At 42.1% G+C, this 19,315-nt stretch overlaps 1 protein-coding gene across 2 annotated transcripts in view; it reads right to left on the bottom strand.

The window, feature by feature from the left end:
* The window catches only part of smg1 (SMG1 nonsense mediated mRNA decay associated PI3K related kinase), a 144,463-nt gene that overhangs the window by 96,378 nt on the left and 28,770 nt on the right, over positions 1 to 19,315 (bottom strand). The window contains exons 5-7 of one of the 2 annotated variants that reach the window (XM_070980185.1): positions 6,220 to 6,278; positions 5,029 to 5,242; positions 3,162 to 3,287 (exon numbers count right to left, since the gene is read on the bottom strand). In XM_070980185.1, coding sequence (XP_070836286.1) covers positions 3,162 to 3,287; positions 5,029 to 5,242; positions 6,220 to 6,278 — 399 coding nt within the window. The remainder of the gene's footprint in view (positions 1 to 3,161; positions 3,288 to 5,028; positions 5,243 to 6,219; positions 6,279 to 19,315) is intronic. The other variant, XM_070980186.1, reaches the window with a different exon arrangement.

A 19,315-nucleotide genomic window follows, 5' to 3' on the forward strand; every position in this document is an offset into this window, starting at 1 on the left:
CCCTCCAAAATTGACTACCTGGTTGATAGTGCTACAGGTTACACCAATTTGGAAGAATTTTATTTCACCTGGCAAGACAGTCTTAAAACATACAGGAAACACCCCTGCAGTGCCAGAGCAGCCTATTACACTTCACTAATAGAGGAAAATAACAATCCCAGGTGTCTCTTCAGCACTGTAGCCAGGCTGACAGTCATAATTCCATTGAACCATGTATTCCTTTAGCCTTTAGGAGTAATGACTTCATAAGCGTCTTTAATGAAAAAATTCTTACTATTACAGACATAATTCATCCCCTCCTGTCCTCAATAGATACTGATTTATTTTCAAACAGAGAAACCATAGAAATTGTTATTAAACCTGTCAAATTTTTTTCTCCCCTTGCCCTTCACCAACTAATTTCAATAATTTTTTGTCATCAAAATCATCAAGCTGTATTTCAGACCCCATCCCAACTAGTTGCTTAAAGAAGTTTTGCTCTTAATTGGCTCTTCTTTATTAGATATGATCAACCTGTCTTTATCAAAAGGCTACGTACCACAGTCCTTTAAAGTAACTATAATAAAACCTCTTCTTAAAAAGCCTACTCTTGATCCAGGGGTTTTAGCACACTACAAACTAGGGCTGGGCGATAAAACGATAACGATATGTCTCGCGCTAGACACGTAATCAATATCAATAAAAAATGCGTTCAATAAAATATTCAATAATTTTTTTTATTTCATCAGAAGAAACCAGAAGTTGCGAAGCAAGGTTGGTTGCATGAACAAAGGCACTCGCTCTCAGGCTCTCAACCAAGTAATGTAGGGAGTAATCACTGATCAGTGGAAGTGACATGCTAACATGGCAATCATGTAACAGTATCATGTTCGGTTGCAACATCTCGTTGTCTCGTGTTTGATTCTTTGCGAGGACTGAGATTAGAAATAGAAAGTGAGTGCTGCAGCGAGCGAAGAAATTGTCAGTAAAAAAGGGAAAGTCAGCTCACCAGTATGGCAGTTTTTTGGATTTTGTAACTCGGACCGTAGTCAGACCAATGTGGTCTGTGAATTATGCAAGACTGTCGTCTACCAAGACCGGTAATACCACAAACTTGTTTAACCGCCTTAACCGCATTCACCCTTTGGAGCACAGCGGTATTTGCCAACGTCCAACAACATCTGCAACCGCAGCACCACCGCACAAGCAGCAGACCACCATGCAGAGGTACTCTGCTTCAGTGCCTTATGACAAATCATCTAAAAGGCACAAACATATAAAGGAGGCAGTGGCATATCATATAGCTAAAGACATGCCTCTGCTGAGCACTGTGGAGAAGCCAGGTTATAAAAATCTCTTATATGTTTTGTTTTGTTTTTTTAAACACACTTGCAATAAAAAATATAATTGAATAGTTCATGTATGTTTAGAGTAAGAAGAGTGACTAAAGTTATTCATATGTCTAGGCTGGTTTTATAGTTCAGTCAATCTTACTGTACTGTCTATCATGTTTGTTTGTATGTTACAGATGTCAAGTCTACCTCAGTTTCTGCTATGTTTACAAAACACTGCACATATTTGAAAACATTTTATTCACCAGTAGGTGAATCAGCTTGTGAACTTCCTGCACTAAACTTTCAGAAAAAAAAGTTCTCAGGTTACATTTTTACACTTTTATTTACATTTATTATTTGAGTGCTTTCCATGGTTGTGTTGACGTTTCCTTTCTTTTCTGCCTTGATAGCTGAGGGGATTATAATCAGAGGAAGGTTAAATTTAAAATAAAAATGTTTAAATTTAATGTATTTTTCTCCTGGTCCTTATTTTAAATATGTCATAAAAAATATAAATAATTATCGATATTGACCGATATTAGAACACTTATATCGTGATACAGTTTTCAGCCATATTGCCCAGCCCTACTACAGACCTATATCTAATCTCTCCTTTCTCTCTGAAATTCTTGAAAAAGCAGTTGCTAATCAGCTGTGTGACTTTCTACACAATAGTTTATTTGAAGATTTCCAGTCAGAATTTAGACTGCATCATAGCACAGAGACAGCACTGGTTACAAATGACCTTCTAAGTGCATCAGACAAAGGACTTGTCTCTGAACTAGCCTTATTAGATCTTAAGATGTTGGCACTAACCAAGATGTTAGCGGCAGAGGTGAGGCCTCCATGGATTGGACTTGTTTGTTCAGCACATCCCACAGATGCTTGATTGGACTGAGATCTGGGTAATTTGGAGGCCAAGTCAACACCTCAAACTTGTTGTTATGTTCCTCCTGGAGATGCTCTGACCCAGTTGTCTAGTCACCACAATTTGGCCCATGTCAAACTTGCTCAAATCCTTACACTTGCCCATTTTCCTGCTTCTGACACATCAACTTTGAGGGCAAAATGTTCACTTGCTGCTTAATATATCCCACTAACAGGTGCCATGATGAAGAGATAACCAGTGTTATTCATTTCACTTGTTAGTGTTCATAATGTTATGCTTGATTGGTATATATATTCCTTCAGGAACATTACCAGGACATTTTTTTGTTGCTAAATTCAGACAAAACTGAAGTTGGAGTCCTAGGCCCTAAACACCTTAGAAACTCGCTCTCTGATGGCACTGCACTGGCCTCCAGCACCACTGTGAAGAATCTGGGAGTTATCTTTGATCAGGATATGTCCTTTAACTTCCATGTAAAACAAATTTCAAGTACTGCCTTTTTTCACGTATGTAATATTGCAAAAATCAGGAACATTCTGCAGAAAAACTAATCCATGCATTTGTTAATTCCAGGTTGGATTATTGTAATTCCTTGCATTTCTCTTTCTCTCTCTTTCGCTGTTACTCTCGCTGTCTCTCTCTAAAGGAGTATAGGAAAAGGTTTGAAATGCTTTGTCAATTTAGATGTAAATGTATAGTTTAGGTTACAGTTTGTCACTGGATAAAGGCTGTAGCTTCTCAGAAGCAAAGCAAAGCATTGTTTCCCGTCTGCTATTAAAATGAAAGGGTTGCAGTGTCACTATGACAATCAGTTAAGAATCCTGTGTATCTTGGGGGAGTACAATTGCAGTGGAAATTCAAGAGAAAAGTACCTGGTACCAAAGCATGTAGAATCAATTCAAACTGTTGCATGCAGTGGAAATGAGGAATTTTTGACCAATGACTCCTAAAACACTCACCCTGAAGTTTGTGCTGAAGACATGAGGGTAGCAGTGTGCCACCTGAAGAATACACTTGACACTTTGACAAAGCAGCTCTGGTGTGTCCACATTCTCCAGGATGGACTGCAGGTTGCTCATCACCAGCTGAAACACACGCAACACTCAGTCCACAACACCATCTTCCTACTAGGCTGTTACATGTCTGTACTAGCATGATATGTGTGTTTTCTCGGGAATAATGGTGCTATTAATCTGGTCAGATTCAGGAAAAATTTACTAGGCTTAAAGCATTTCATATCACAGTAATTTACTCAAAAGCATATTGTAACACGGGAGTAAACTGTAAATAGAATTAGCTGTGAGAACCCAAGCTTATATGTGATGAGTTCAGTGAAATAAAGTACAGTGTCTATGGCACTTGGACATAAAACTGGTCTAAGGATAGCTCCATCTTTATAAAACTGGCGAAAGACTCACCGTGGAATTGAAAGATTATTAAGAGTTATTCACATATTCATATTCTGTGGCAAATTTGAACATTATGTGATGTGTTTTGTTGTGTGCATTTCTGAACGTTTTTTTAAGGAAACAAAAGGATTCTATGCACAAAATCAAACTCGGGTCAGGGCCTTTCTGTGAACCATTTAGAAATACGAATACACCAGAAGACCAATCAGGTTCTGCCTCTTTGTCACACTTCTGACGAGATGAGAAAATGTCACACAAAGTGATGAAAGCTCATGATCAAGGATTTTACTGACAGTTTCGAAAGGACAGCAGTCTGCTAGGCAGTCATTCTTTTTAAATCATTGTAGATCTTGCTGAGAAGATTAAATTTGAGATTTTATATTAGCTACCATGCCAACCAGCTAGTGCTACATTCCGAATGTTAGTCTGGCAGCTAATGGTAACATTAAGGGGTAAGCACTAAGGGATAAATTTGGATCGTATAGTTGTGAAAGCCTTTGGTATGCATACTGGACACTTGAACTGAACTTTAGTGCCACTTGTACTGCTGTCCTTCACGTGACATTCAATAAACTGTATGATATGTGCAATGACTTTGACAACTGCAAGTTTGTCAACTTTGTGAAACATGAAAACACGTTGCTGAAGCACTGTGTCTTCACTCATTAAATTCTTATTGTTATTCATTAAATAGTCTACATTTAAATTGAAAGGGTCTTAATTACAACATAGACACTAATTTCATCCATCTGGATTTTTCTTTACTTTTCCCCCAAAATATGACATATTTTGGTGAATCAGAATCAGCAACAAACAAACAAACTAAAACCTAATACTGCCTTTATAGTGACAAACTGCTACATTTATTTGGTGAGGCAACTCATATAGTACATGAACCCATACACAATTTATTTACCTTATTTAAATATAAAGAAAATCCTCCTACTCCTACCTACTACCTGTCCCATTAACTCAGGAATAAAGTCCTGGTTAGATATATTACAGTTACTGCTTGCATTTTGAATAAGAAACAGATTATTCATTCTAAAACAAGGTATAAATGTCATAAAAGTGTCATAGAAAGCATTAAATTTAACATGCAGACATTGTTACGGCACTAATCCTATGTTTAAACACAAATTAAGAGTAAGCTGCATTCCTTGAAAATTGTTGCTTCTTTCCAAGTTCTGCAAGATAAAACCTCATAATTCCAAGCAGGAAGTGTGAGAGATTAGAAGGTTATATCTTTCTTCAGATTTGTTCCACATATTGTTTTTGTGATTTAGAATGCAAAAACTTTGAGCTTAATATCTAAAACCACTCAAAACTGATAATTCCAAGGTGAAGACAGACTATATTGGGAACAAAGCACAGTCAAGAGCTATACAGAAATCAACTCAAGCCTGTGTGTGCTTACCTGCATGACGTGAGAGAAGGCCTTCCTCTCTCCAGCAGCCTCCAAAGCACGCTGTGCTGCCACCAGGTACAATAGCTTTACCTCGTCACGACCACTCGAAGTTAACTTCACAAAGAGCCACTTGAAGATACGCTCAGCTTCGTAGCTAAGCACTGAGCAGAGGAGACCCAGGCATGCTGCTGCATCCTGACGCAACTCCCATAGCAGCTTACTGCTGCACATGGCAAGGAGACCACATGTTAAAAAACACATAGCATATGGACAGGGATTTCCACAAAGATACACAAAGATAAGTCTGTACATATCTATTAATACCTAAACCACACCTATTCCTGACCGATCAAAAATGTTGCAATTAAGAATCATTACACCTATTTATTATTTTTGATTTAATTATTGACATCAAAGCCTACTTGGACAACATTGCCGGTTTTAGTGTGCTCACAATGCATCATTGTTCAGCTGTAAAAAGCAGTTGGTAAGTCACTCATTTGTTTGTACATGAAGCCCATAAATGTATGTGTGTTGTATATATGGAAAATGTGGCGCTTCAGTGGACCTTTGGCTTACTGCGTAGTAGAGATCGACCGATATGGATTTTTCAGGGCCGATACCGATTATTAATAATCAAGTGAAACCGATAGCCGATATTTAGAACCGATATTCGTTTGCAGCAAAAATTAAAATTTTGGTGTCAAAATTTAGAGTGACACACCTGGGATTAGAAAGAAAACAGTATACTGTTTGTTTGTTTCGTGTACACTGAAAAAAAGACCTTAACTTTTTGTAAAATAACACAAACACAAAATCTTATATACCGAAAACAGAACAGAAGCAGAAAACCAAAATTGATCAAAAAGCCTTCACATGCTTTCTAATCGGCTGGAAATTTTCACTCTGCTGCACACTTTGGCCCAACACTCGATCTGACATCAAAATGATTGAAAACTGATCCCAGACCACGTGCTTTCTAGGTAAAAAAGCAGGTGAATGTTGAGATTTCTTGGGTAGTTTTGTTTTTTATTTGTTTGTAATGTGAATGTTGTTCTACTTTTCCCTTTTCATAGTCCTGGACAGTTGACTACCAGAAATGTTTTTCACCTATACTGACACATTCTTCTAGCATGTCCACAATGTAGTACTTAGCAAATCCTGAATCCACTAAACTTAGAGCATCCAGCTTCCTCTTACCTCTCATTCAAAATGTCATTCAAGGTGCTGAGGATGGTGTCCAACTGTTTGACGAGGGTCTGCACAAGACAAGATACAAAGTATAAGGACAGGGATGTATTTGTCAGAACTTTGTATTTCAACACATTTAATTAGAAATGAAATAATGACGATGAGTTTAAGTGTTGACTATAAGCTTTAAGAGATTTAAAGGTGTTCACATCCATACAGTGTCATTCAAACTGAGAACAGTGAAGCAGGACAGTATGATCCTAAAAGGAAAATTCCATTGTACTTGTCTGGCAAAGGACATTAAGGTCGCATACAGGGCACAATACTAACCTAAACATTTTCTTTATTTACCAAAAATGATCAATTGCAGGGGCATTCACACATCATGCTATTGAAAACATACATGTACTACACATCAAATGAGCAATACAAATGTCTGTATATAATCATATATAACACTTATATGACACTCATATTGATCATACATTGTGAATCTTCAAACTGTTTTTGTTCTCTTATTAATGTTTCACACAAACAAACAGGGGAAGCAGTGTACTAGTAAAAAAACACTAGAATCCAAAAGATTTCTTTGTTCTTCAACAGAGTGCAACAGACTCAAGTCAATGGCTACAGCTAGGGTCTGTGGACAGACATCACTTAGCAAATAAACTCAATACTTTAATGTCATCTCCTTGAATCTTTTCTGGAGCCTTCATGTACCAACAACAGAACAAGAGCTGCTGGTTGCAGTCAAAAGTTATACAGCTATATTTAGCTATGCTGTAAAATTTTCACTTGTTTCCCTCTGTTTTCACCTGTACTTTTGGCAGTTTTTCATTTGTTCTCAGCACAATAAGTGATCCTTATTTTAAGCAAATCTAAAGTTAATGTGACTGTCCTGAAACAAAATTAAGCTAACTTATGTCATGTACAGAACAAAAAGATGAACATGTTTATTTGTTGTATGAGTAAGAGGCTGAAAATGCAATGCAATCAATCATCATCATCAATCTTCTTACACTTTTATATGAGAATAGAGCTAAATTTGTCTTATTCATCACTCTTGTAGACATGCTGCCTTAAGTCATTTACTTGTACAAAACTACAACATTTGCGTAGAGTACTTTCCTGATCCCCTGAGGGAAATGACAGTATTGCAGCAGCCATTCACATATCACAAAACACACATAACACTGAGCTGAGCTCAGGTAGGAATTAAACAGCTAAGTAGTTAAACATTTATTATCAGAATGCACCACTCTGTTGATACAGTGGATACACATTCTCTGTAAATGTGTGACTAGAAATACAGATTACCAAATATGAACATTTCACTTCAAATGTAATTAACAATACAATTTGGAAGCCTGCCAGAAAGGTACTTTATCTTCTAACTTCAGTGTTTGTTGTAATGCTGTCTTTTTCACTGAAGTACTCATTTCTCAAATTATACACAATTATATAAGTTTACATGGAAGAAGAAAACAGAATATACTTAGAAACTAATTACAGAGGGTAAAAACTAGAGATCGACTGCTATAGATTTTTCAGGGCTGATACCGATTACTAATAGTCAAGCGATATTTATAACCAATATTCGTTTGCAGCAAAAATGAAGATTATGGTGTCAAAATTTAACCCACACATTAAACACACCTGGGATTAGAATGAATACAGTACACTGTTTGTTTTGGGTACACTGAAAAAAAGACCTTACCTTTTGTAAAATAACACAAACACAAAATCTTAATTAAAATGCCTTTAAGTTTAATTATTTTTAAAACAAAAAGTGATGATTAATGATTCCCATCCCTTTCCCTTAATGATTAAGAGCAAACCAATAAAGAGGGTGGCAGGAACCTTGGCTCACTATATTTAGTTGATAGCCTTAGTAGTTACTTTTCAGATTAATTTTTTACATAAAACAGCATAATGAGTAAATAAAGATTAAACTTTCAGGGGTTTTTCCACTTATAGTTCCTTATTTATTATTATATTTATTTATATATATTTAGAGAAATAAAGGCATATTCTGAATCTCAGAACAGTAGGCTAGATGTAAACTTTTGTGCTTAGAACTGTATGTCGTATTACATAAATAAGAATAAGGCACTTAGCAACTGTAAATGCAAACAATAAAGGCTTCACTACACACGTGAGTTGTAGACGCAACGGTAAATTTATTGATTGATTAATAAAACACAATGAGAATTATCTCCTCAACGCGTGCTTTCTGCCTGACTCATATCACCGGACTTTACAAGTGACAGGCAAAAAGACAATCACCAGTAGTTAAGTTGCTGCACCATAGTGTAGTGAGAGCATGAGCGCTGAGGGAGAGGCGATTGTAAACAAACAAGGACACGATAGCGTGTAGTACTGTTAAACTTATAGGCTATAATCACCTCCGGTGTTGTTTATTGATAAACCAGGAGCCACCCCACAGGCTGAGACATGTTAAGAGATTTATTATTCCCACAAAGTAATGGTAACCCAAAGGGCCTATATTATTATTGTGCGTCTGGCCCCAGCTATAAAGCGGTTGCAGCAATTATAATGTAGCGGTGGGTCATTATATACGCCTTGCTGAAGTTGTGAACAGTTTTGTCTCCAGAGCCAAACAGCGGAATTCAGCAGGTTTTCCTCCCTTATACTTGCTATAGTCTACCTACTGGTATGTCGTTATATCTTCCTCTTTTTTTTATTAAGAAAGGAGCTTGACACTATTGTGACACTATTTATCTTGCAGAGTCATATGCTTGATGTGATTAGACATGTCGGTCGGTGAAATGTCAACTCTGGGCTTGCATGTTATCACTGAAATTGATCATAAGGTTGTGGTGTTTTTAAAACTTCATCATAGAAGGTTTTTATTGCAACTTCGACGGACTCTGTTGCCTTATCTCTGCTGGATCACCGGAGCAGTCGTCTGATTCTCCTTGTCTGTGGCACTGCATGTAGAGGCTTCAGTGTTGATTGGCTATCACTGACTCACTTGTGCCATGTAGCCAATCAGTGAGGGCTGTGGGCGGGACATTGTTACACAGCCAAAAGTGGTGACTTCAGACGGAGAGACGGCTGCATCAGAGCCAAAGGAGCGCATTTTAAAATACATTAATTAATTTTATCCGTTAACGGTGGAAAAAAACGGGCGATGCCGATTATCAAAAAAAATGCCGAATATCGGCCAGGCCGATAATTAGTTGATCCCTACCATCGACACATGGACTCACTATCAAACCGCTTGGCCCCCGGCTGGCCATTTGCTGGCGCCGACAGCAGCACACTGGCTGGATGTGGAAGGTAACTCTGGTGTTGTTGGAGCTGTCTATTTGACAAAAGACGTGTGACTTGGTGGTCAACAATTATAGTGAATCCAAAACTAAGTACTGCTGTTTGCTTTCAGGGATCCTGAAGAGATGTTGTTGAGATAAGGACTCATTCATTGGTAACTGAACTGTGGGGTTTGAATTGAGCACCAACTGGTCTAACAACACCTTCTAGTTCAGTAAATGTAGTTATTACTGATTTTCCATGTTTTGTTTTGTTGTTTTTGGGCTTTTTTTTTGCCTGTTCACACTGACACACTCATGAAAATATTAATTTAGTAAGAAAGTGAAAATATGAAAATAGGCTAATTAAGGCAAAATAATTTGTTTTTACTTGAAAGTCTGGCCCCCACAGTATCTGCTTGGAAGATTTCTTATTCTTACAGATCGTATAAATATAGCTGTGAGAATATGTCTGAGTCAGAAATAAATATGGACTAACTGTATGAGCCTTGTCTTGCTCAGTTTTGTGTTGGCCCAATCACAAAACATGTGACATTACCTTAGTTGCCGCCAGTTTTTAACCACTGAATTACAAGATTGAAACCTCTAGTATCAAGGATATTACTTATTTACGTTTCACACAGAGTCACAGCTTTTATTGCATCAGGGTGCAGAAGATGAACTGATCTTCAAAAGCCAAGATTATTGCATTACTTTTGTTTTGGACAATTGTAAAGTGGAAAAAAGGACAGAAGCACAACAAAAAAAAGTTTCGGCTCCCAAAAAGATTTGACCTATCAGATGGGGATGTCAGTGTTTAACTGTTAACAGGTTAATTACCAAGAGGCTTTTGACTGGATACTGGATACATGATGACCCATAGCTTCATAGTCACACATGTGCATGCATGCACGCACTCTGGTCTTAGGCCATCACCCGGTTGGTGTGCTGTATGACAGGGCAGGAATTATACACAGCCAAACGGCCAGTGCTATGGATGCCCTGGGGTTTCACCATAATGCTCATAATGCTATCGGTTTCTGAAAAACTACATGCAACGCAGCAAATAAACAAACTTACAATTTCCCGGCGTCTCCCTCATCATGCTGGACATCAACTGTAACATGAACTCTACCACTCTGAAAACATGAACAAGTAACCTGTTAGCTAACAACTAATGTTATGTGGAAAGCACAAGCATCTAAAAATTGTACAGTGCCACTACTATTAGAAGTGTGTTTTAAAGGTTACAAGCATATTGCTGAATAGAGCTAGCTAAGAGCTAGCTAGCTATGAATGTACATTTTATAAGTTGCTGTAAGATCTGATTTGACACTTCTCAGTATGGCATTCACTTATATTCAGTTTGCAGTGATGTTGACAGGTATGTGGAATACATTAAAACCTGATTAATTCCCTTAGTCCATTTTTCTATTACTGAAATATGACAATAACAATGAATATGAGCATTTTAAAAAAGACATCGGACAGTATTTTGTGGAAAAATCAACTAAACACTAAACACTCGTTGATTTTATACTGTTTTGGTTACATAATAAGCAATTATCACTTTATGTAACTGCACCATTGGTTCTGGCCATGATGCCCTGATAAATTTGTATTTATCAAAGACCAAAGTGGCCTTGCCCTAAAAATAACTTAATTCCAGGCCTGGTATAATCGAGACCTTAGTATTAGTATTGAAGAATATTGTCATTAATTAACAAAATGTGTCTGAGATATGTAGATCGGTGTCAATATACATGGTGTGAACAAAGCTGAAATGTGATTGAAAAATTGATCATTTATACCATGTAATTGACCATAGTGAGAAGCAGATGGATCCATCGTACGCAATCATTAGTTAATGTTTCATATCTATAGGATGAAATCACAGCATCACCCTGAAAATCATTCTCTAGTTCTTTTCCAGATCTTCGTTGAACTTAAATTTTTGCTCAACACGTTAAGCCGCATAACTTTTTCAAAGTTAAAGTCTAATCATGGAATAATATTTTTGTAGATATTTTCGACTGGCCATCAAAAGTACTCTCAATTTTATTATTAACCTAAAAGTTTTTGCCATACACTCGCCACTCTTTGGACCTCCTGCTGCCAGCCTTAACCCATCTGTCTGGGTCAAATAACCATCAAAAGAGCCACTCCTCATCTGTTGCCAACGCCAAAAGCCATTCCGGCCCCTGAAGTATCTCTGTCCAACACCGGCTCTCCACCGCGGTTTGACTAGTTCCTCCCATTGAACCGCAGCGCAGATTGGAGCCAACAGCCCAGGGGCCTCCGTTTTTTTGTTGCAGTTTGGGACAGTCATCATTGGAGCACCACTGGCACAGAAATAGGCATATTCCATGATGCTTTGAACAAAGAGTTCGTGTCCTAGGCTATAATAATCTCAATTTCCATTGGACTTGCTTAGTCATCCATTCAAGACTACATCTGAATCCTAATTTTTCCTCAAAAAATACTTCTCACTATTGCCAAACTCATTCCTTTGTTATTTTGCGATAGTTTCTTCATTAAGTTGTTTGTGTTTCATCATATAATCCATATTATTTGTCCTATTGTTCATTATTCATATCCATTCTCATTATTGTGTCAAATAAATAATACTTTTCATTTAAGTCATTGTCATACGGTGTCCTTTTCAGCTGGAAATAGACAATTACTGTATCGAGAGCTTACGCTTCAGATTATCGGACTGATCTACAGTTAATTCATTAATTATTATTAAACCATCATTAAAAGAAATAAAAAATGAAATCCTTCTGAGCTGAAGAAAGTTGGTGCCCCTTTTAGATTAACGAGTGCAACATTAAACCCAAAGGTTTACTGAGCCTGGTCCCCCAACACAAACGAAAGTGACATGACCTGTCACTTCATCAATGTTTATTGGCAGCAGGATTTTCGTTACCCGCAAATTTTGTTGAAGTCCGACAAACTTAAATCTCTCCAAAAACAACTTTGATGTGAATAAGTTCTGGCTCTACATATTGTTGATGTCTGCCCTCCCTCTTGCAATATTTACATATCTAGCGTTAACTTAATTAAGGGAGTAGTTTGACTAAACAAGTGTTGGTGGTGATGGTTGAAACAGAGGAAAGACAAACCCAAGATTTTGGTGAGTGTTATTTTGTGTGTGTCGAGTTTGAATTACAGATGTAGCGGCCTCGAAATTCCCCTAATTTCATGCTGGGGCCCTGGCGGGTCCGTGACCGGTCCCTGCTCTGCAGTAGGCGGGTTCGTGACTGTAATGAGATCCCCCGCGATGACGTCATCGGCGCGGGGCCAAATCGTAACGCCCCTAAGCTCCATTTGCAGAAACTACCTGCACTCGCTCGATCAGTCCACCAGGAGGAGCAGTCATTATTACCGTGTCAGCTTTGCTGAGTCGTTCATTAGATCTGCACATAGCCTCCACTGCTGCAAGAAAAACTGCTTGTCTAGTGGAGCACCCTGTGCAGTTTTTTAAATATAATTATGCTTAATCATCCACATTATTGTAGTGCTCCTCCTTGAACTGCCACCTTATCGTGGTGGAGGAGTATAAGTACCCGAATGATCCTAGAGGCTATGTTGTCCGGGGCTTAATGCCCCTGGTAGGGTCTCCCAAGGCAAACAGGTTCTAGGTGACGGGTCAGACTAAGAGCAGTTCAAGAGGCCCCTATGAAAGAAATTAAAGCAAGGGAGCGTACGTCGCCCGGATTGGCGTCACTGGGGCCCTGCCCTGGAGCCAGGCCTGGGGTTGGGGCTCGCAGGCGAGCGCCTGGTGGCCGGGTCTTTGCCCACGGGACCCGGCCGGGCACAGCCCGAAGAAGCGACGTGGGCCCGCCTTCCCGTAGGCCCACCACCCGCAGGAAGGATCAGAAGGGGCCGGTGCTGTGTGGAATGGGTAGCAGTCATGGGCGGGGGCCCCGACGACCCAAACCCTGGACAACGACTCTGGCTATGGGGACATGGAATGTCACCTCACTGTGGGGGAAAGAGCCTGAGCTAGTGCGGGAGGTTGAGCAGTACCAGCTAGAGATAGTCGGGCTCACCTCCACGCACAGTCTGGGCTCTGGAACCCAACTCCTTGAGAGAGGCTGGACTCTCTTCTACTCTGGAGTTGCCCGCGGTGAGAGGCGGCGAGCTGGTGTGGGCTTGCTTATAGCCCCCCAGCTCAGCCGCCATGTGTTGGAGTTCTCCCCGCTGAGCGAGAGGGTCACTTCCCTGCGCCTTCGGGTTGGGGATAGGTCTCTCACTATTGTTTCGGCCTACGGGCCGAACAGTAGCGTAGAGTACCCGGCCTTCTTGGAGTCCCTGGGAGGGGTACTGGAAAGTGCTCCAACCGGGGACTCCATTGTTCTGCTGGGAGACTTCAATGCTCACGTGGGCAGCGACAGTGACACCTGGAGGGGAGTGATTGGGAGGAACGGCCTCCCCGATCTGAACCCGAGTGGTGTTCTGTTATTGGATTTTTGTGCTAGTCACAGTTTGTCCATAACGAACACCATGTTCAAGCATAAGGGTGTCCATCAGTGCACGTGGCACCAGGACACCCTAGGCCGGAGGTCAGTGATCGACTTTGTAGTCGTATCATCTGACCTTCGGCGATATGTCTTGGACACTCGGGTAAAGAGAGGGGCTGAGCTGTCAACTGATCACCACCTGGTGGTGAGTTGGATTCGCTGGCAGGGGAAGAAGCGGGACGGACTTGGCAGACCCAAACGTACCGTGAGGGTCTGTTGGGAACGTCTGGCGGAACCCGCTGTCAGGGAAGTTTTCAACTCCCACCTCCGGGAGAGCTTCAACCAGATCCCGAGGGAGGTTGGAGACATTGAGTCCGAATGGACCATGTTCTCCACTTCCATTGTTGATGCAGCCGTCCATAGCTGTGGCCGTAAAGTCGGCGGTGCCTGTCGTGGCGGCAACCCCCGAACCCGGTGGTGGACACCGGAAGTAAGGGATGCCGTCAAGCTGAAGAAGGAGTCCTATCAACCTGGTTGGCTCATAGGACTCCTGAGGCAGCTGATGGGTACCGGCGGACCAAGCGTGCGGCAGCTCGGGCGGTTGTAGAAGCAAAAACTCGGGTCTGGGAGGAGTTTGGGGAGGCCATGGAGGAGGACTACCGGTCGGCCTCGAGGAAATTCTGGCAAACCGTTCGGCACCTCAGGAAGGGGAAGCAGCTTTCTGTCAACACTGTTTACAGTGGAGGTGGGGAGCTGTTGACCTCGACTGGGGATATTGTCGGGCGGTGGAAGGAATACTTCAAGGATCTCCTCAATCCCTCTGTCATGTCTTCCGTAGAGGAAGCAGAGACTGGGGACTTGGAGGTCGATTCATTCATCACCGGGGCTGAAGTCACTGAGGCAGCCGGGGGTGGATGAGATCCGCCCTGAGTACCTCAAGTCTCTGGATGTTGTAGGACTGTCTTGGTTGACACGCCTCTGCAGCATCGCGTGGCAGACGGGGACAGTGCCTCTGGACTGGCAGACTGGGGTGGTGGTCCCTCTTTTTAAAAAGGGGGACCGGAGGGTGTGTTCCAACTATCGGGGAATCACACTCCTCAGCCTCCCTGGTAAAGTCTATTCCAGGGTACTGGAGAGGAGAATCCGGCCGATAGTCGAACCCCGGATTCAAGAGGAACAATGCGGTTTTCGTCCTCGCCGTGGAACACTGGACCAGCTCTATACCCTCCACAGGGTGCTTGAGGGTTCATGGGAGTTTGCCCAACCAGTCCACATGTGCTTCGTGGACTTGGAGAAGGCATTCGACCGTGTCCCTCGCGTCATTCTGTGGGAGGTGCTCCAGGAGTATGGGGTTGGAGGCCCTCTCTTGAGGGCTGTACAGTCCCTGTACAACCGGAGCAGGAGCTTGGTCCGCATTGCCGGCAGTAAGTCGGACCTGTTCCCGGTGCATGTTGGACTCCGGCAGGGCTGCCCTTTGTCACCGGTTCTGTTCATCATTTTTATGGACAGGATTTCTAGGCGCAGCCAGGGGCCGGAGGGGGTTCGGTTCGGGGGCCGGCAGATTTCGTCTCTGCTTTTCGCGGATGATGTTGTCTTGTTGGCTACCTCGAGCCAGGACCTTCAGCATGCGCTGGGGCGGTTCGCAGCCGAGTGTGAAGCAGCTGGGATGAGAGTTAGCACCTCCAAGTCCGAGGCCATGGTTCTCGACCAGAAAAAGGTGGCTTGCTCCCTTCAGGTTGGGGGAGAGTTCCTGCCTCAAGTGGAGGAGTTTCAGTATCTTGGGATCCTGTTCACGAGTGAGGGAAGGATGGAACGTGAGATTGACAGGCGGATCGGTGCAGCGGCTGCAGTAATGCGGTCGCTGTATCGGTCTGTCGTGGTAAAGAAGGAGCTGAGCCGAAAGCTCTCGATTTACCGGTCAATCTACGTTCCTACCCTCACCTATGGTCATGAACTTTGGGTCATGACCGAAAGAACGAGGTCCCGGATACAAGCGGCTGAAGTGAGTTTCCTCCGCAGGGTGGCGGGGCGCTCCCTTAGAGATAGGGTGAGGAGCTCTGTCACCCGGGAGGAGCTCAGAGTAGAGTCGCTGCTCCTCCGCATCGAGAGGAGTCAGCTGAGGTGGCTCGGGCATCTCTATTGGATGCCCCCTGGACGCCTCCCTAGGGAGGTGTTCCAGGCATGTCCCACTGGGAGGAGACCCCGGGGAAGACCCAGGACATGCTGGGGTGACTATGTCACTCGGCTGGCCTGGGAACGCCTCGGGATCCCCCCGGAAGAGTTGGAGGAAGTGTCCAGGGAGGGGGAAGTCTGGGCGTCCCTCCTCAGACTGCTCCCCCCGCAACCCGGCCCTGGATAAGCGGAAGACAATGGATGGATGGATGGATGGATGGATTATTGTAGTGCTCGTTCACAAACTTCTTGGATCTGCTCATCTGCCCATCCTGCCTTTTCCTCCACATCTCTCCCCACCTTTGGAGAGGCTCCCAGCGCATCTCCGCGTGCCGAGTGATTTGTGCCCAGAAAATTAATCATGAATAACAGAAGTTGTGCGTCGCGTTTTTCTAGCATTCTGAACTGCTAAACAGTTAAATGTTTAATACTCTGCCTGATTCGCGGAGCCACTCTGCTTTTCAGTTGGTGGGTTTCCTGTTTGTAGCGCATTTTAGATTTGCGGGTCGCTATTTGATGCGGTGACCAGCAATACGCAGAGTCCTGTATGTGTGTGTACAGTATATTACTGGACAGAAATCATTTACAGTGCGCTGAAGAGGGAGGGACGGGAGGATGAAATGCCAATTTCAGCCTGTGATCTGTTAATGTCTGACTGAACAGCCTCATGCAAGTGATATTTTACAGTTCTACATATTTTAATCTAACGAAATTCGTTAAAACAAGTCACTTGGTGCTTTCAAAGCCATGTCATTGAGCTGAAAGGTTCCAGAATTCGTTCGCCTTCACAGGCGGCTGCGGAGCGCAGCAGACGGCTCGCACTGCGCACTGCAATGTTTAACATCATAGGCTTAATATACTGTGTTAATTATCACTGATCTTTTTCATCACTCTGTCTGTGTGACTGTCTGTGTCCTCCTCTCTGTGTCTCTGTCTCTTTTTTCAGACTGTTCACGCAATGAATATAAACAGTAACTATTAAAAAAAAAGTTATAGTTGCGGGTAAACATAGTGCTCAGAAGCACACCAAGAATGCATTTTTTACGTCAGGCGTTGTGCACGCGTGTTTGATATTAATATTGTGCCGCTGCACCTCAAATAAATGTTCATGTTAGACCAGGCAGACAGGTTCTTACTACAACATCAACTCTCCCTCCGCAGCCAGCGAGCCCCATCCCCCGCACGACACCTACATTCAATCATGAATAATCCTAATGGGCCAATCAGACCAATGAAAAAAAACAATGTTGTGGGGCATAAAGGGCCAATGGGCCGATGTAGATGGGCCAATCTACTTGTTTTTATTCGCCAATCAGTTAACACACACACATGAAAACGGCCAATAAACAGTGAAATCAGTATCATGAGTATTTCTCAGATGATGATTTCTGTATCTATCTAATCCGTGGCATGCAATATTGCACCCCGATTTTGGAAAAAGTATAAATCCAATTGTTTCATTGTTTCAGCTGTCGTGGCCAAATCTCTTGTTAACTTATTAAGCTCTTCTGCACAGTGTGACATCTATTTTAATTATTAGAGAGCTGCTCTAATGGCCACTGATAGACAGTCCATTCTATTCTATAAACTGTTGGTGGTTTGTGAACTTCACTGCATTTGTGCATTTGAAGCGATTAACTCCCGGCACATTTCAGAGCTGAGTAAACCTGTAGTTTCACTGACACATCGCGCATCATCACCACGGGCGTCATGATGTTCTCCTACCTGTCACTCTGTCAGGCATGTGTAGTGTCGAACCGGCCGCGTTGTTGGCTGAAAAGTCATTATTTGCATTACAGTGTATCCTTTGTTCTAACTCAATGGATGTTCGCCAGCCAAACAGGCTCCCAGCCCCCACTGTCCCACAGACTAGCTATGGCCAGTAAAATAGGTGGAGGGCTGAGGGGAGCGCGTACCTCCAGTAATTAAAAATCAATTTGTGCCACAGATATTAATATTGTGTCGCTGGCTACTTTAGAGACTTCACTAAATGTTTCCATTACACTTAATTACATTTATGGATAAGCCAACTTTCCCACCTCCCTCATGCATCAAAATGTATATTATCAGTCTGACCAGGAAATCTTGCGATCGCAAAAATTAGCGCATATTCAACCAATACTAATATGACTGTCTACTGGCCGCTTCCTGGTCTATTTTTGCCGAGAGCCGCGCGCCTGTTGCGGAAAACATAGGCGAGCCCTGGAATCTCCAGATGACGCGCTCTGCTCCTGCAGCTCTGTCTCTGTTCCAGCGCATGTAAAGTAAAATTAGGTCATCATTTTTGTTGATAATTATCAAAAGCAAACTCTATGTAAACAGATGGAGCCTGTTTATTCTTGGAGTCACAGGCTGTTTTGTAAAGCTACATCACTTTTATGACTCAGGAATGATTTTGCAACTTTTTTTTCGAAGAAGAAGAAGATAATATGCAGCAAAGGGCTGAATGACGGAATCGAACCCGTAGCCGCTTCATACATGGGGCGGACGCTCTACCAACTGCGCCAAATCTACGCCACATGATTTTGTAATTTTGAGCTGATGCTTCTCATTCTCAAGTTAAAACTGTTTGTTTGTTTGTTTTTTAAGATGGGAACTGAATCTTTTCGACTGGTTCTGTAAGGTGAAGTATGCTTATTATCATATAGGAAGTGATTATATACAACTTTTTTACACGAGTTTGTTTTTTTTTGATCGCAACAATCACAAAAAAATTCATACAGTATATTGTAAGAGAAAAAAGAATTTCCTGTTTGCAAATTGAAAATATGCATCAAAACAGGCTGATGGAAACACACATTTATGTCTTTTTAAAGACTTTGTGCGAGAATATTTTTCTAAGTTGATTTAAATAATCAACGTAAAATAGTTGAGTAACTGTGACTGCCTAACTACAAATAAGCCTACTAAAGCAGATGAATGTAGTGGAGTAAAAATCTTTGCCCTTGAGATGTGTTCCTGTGAGGGACACGCCATCTCTTGGTGACACCCTGCAATTGAATGAAGAGGCATGTTTATAGTGGATTCTGGGCACACCCCCAAGAGGAGGGGGGGACTGGTAGCTGGCTGGCAGCCGGCTGGGAGCTGGATGGCCTCTGGCTTGGAGGGGAATTTCGAGGCTGCTGCATTTGTAAGTGTGTTACAGTTTCTGTAAATGTGCATCTACTGTCTTTGGCAAGAGCAAAATAGCGGCTG

This window comes from Chaetodon trifascialis, chromosome 15 (genome assembly GCF_039877785.1).
Source record: "Chaetodon trifascialis isolate fChaTrf1 chromosome 15, fChaTrf1.hap1, whole genome shotgun sequence".
Taxonomy (NCBI): Eukaryota; Metazoa; Chordata; class Actinopteri; order Chaetodontiformes; family Chaetodontidae; genus Chaetodon; species Chaetodon trifascialis.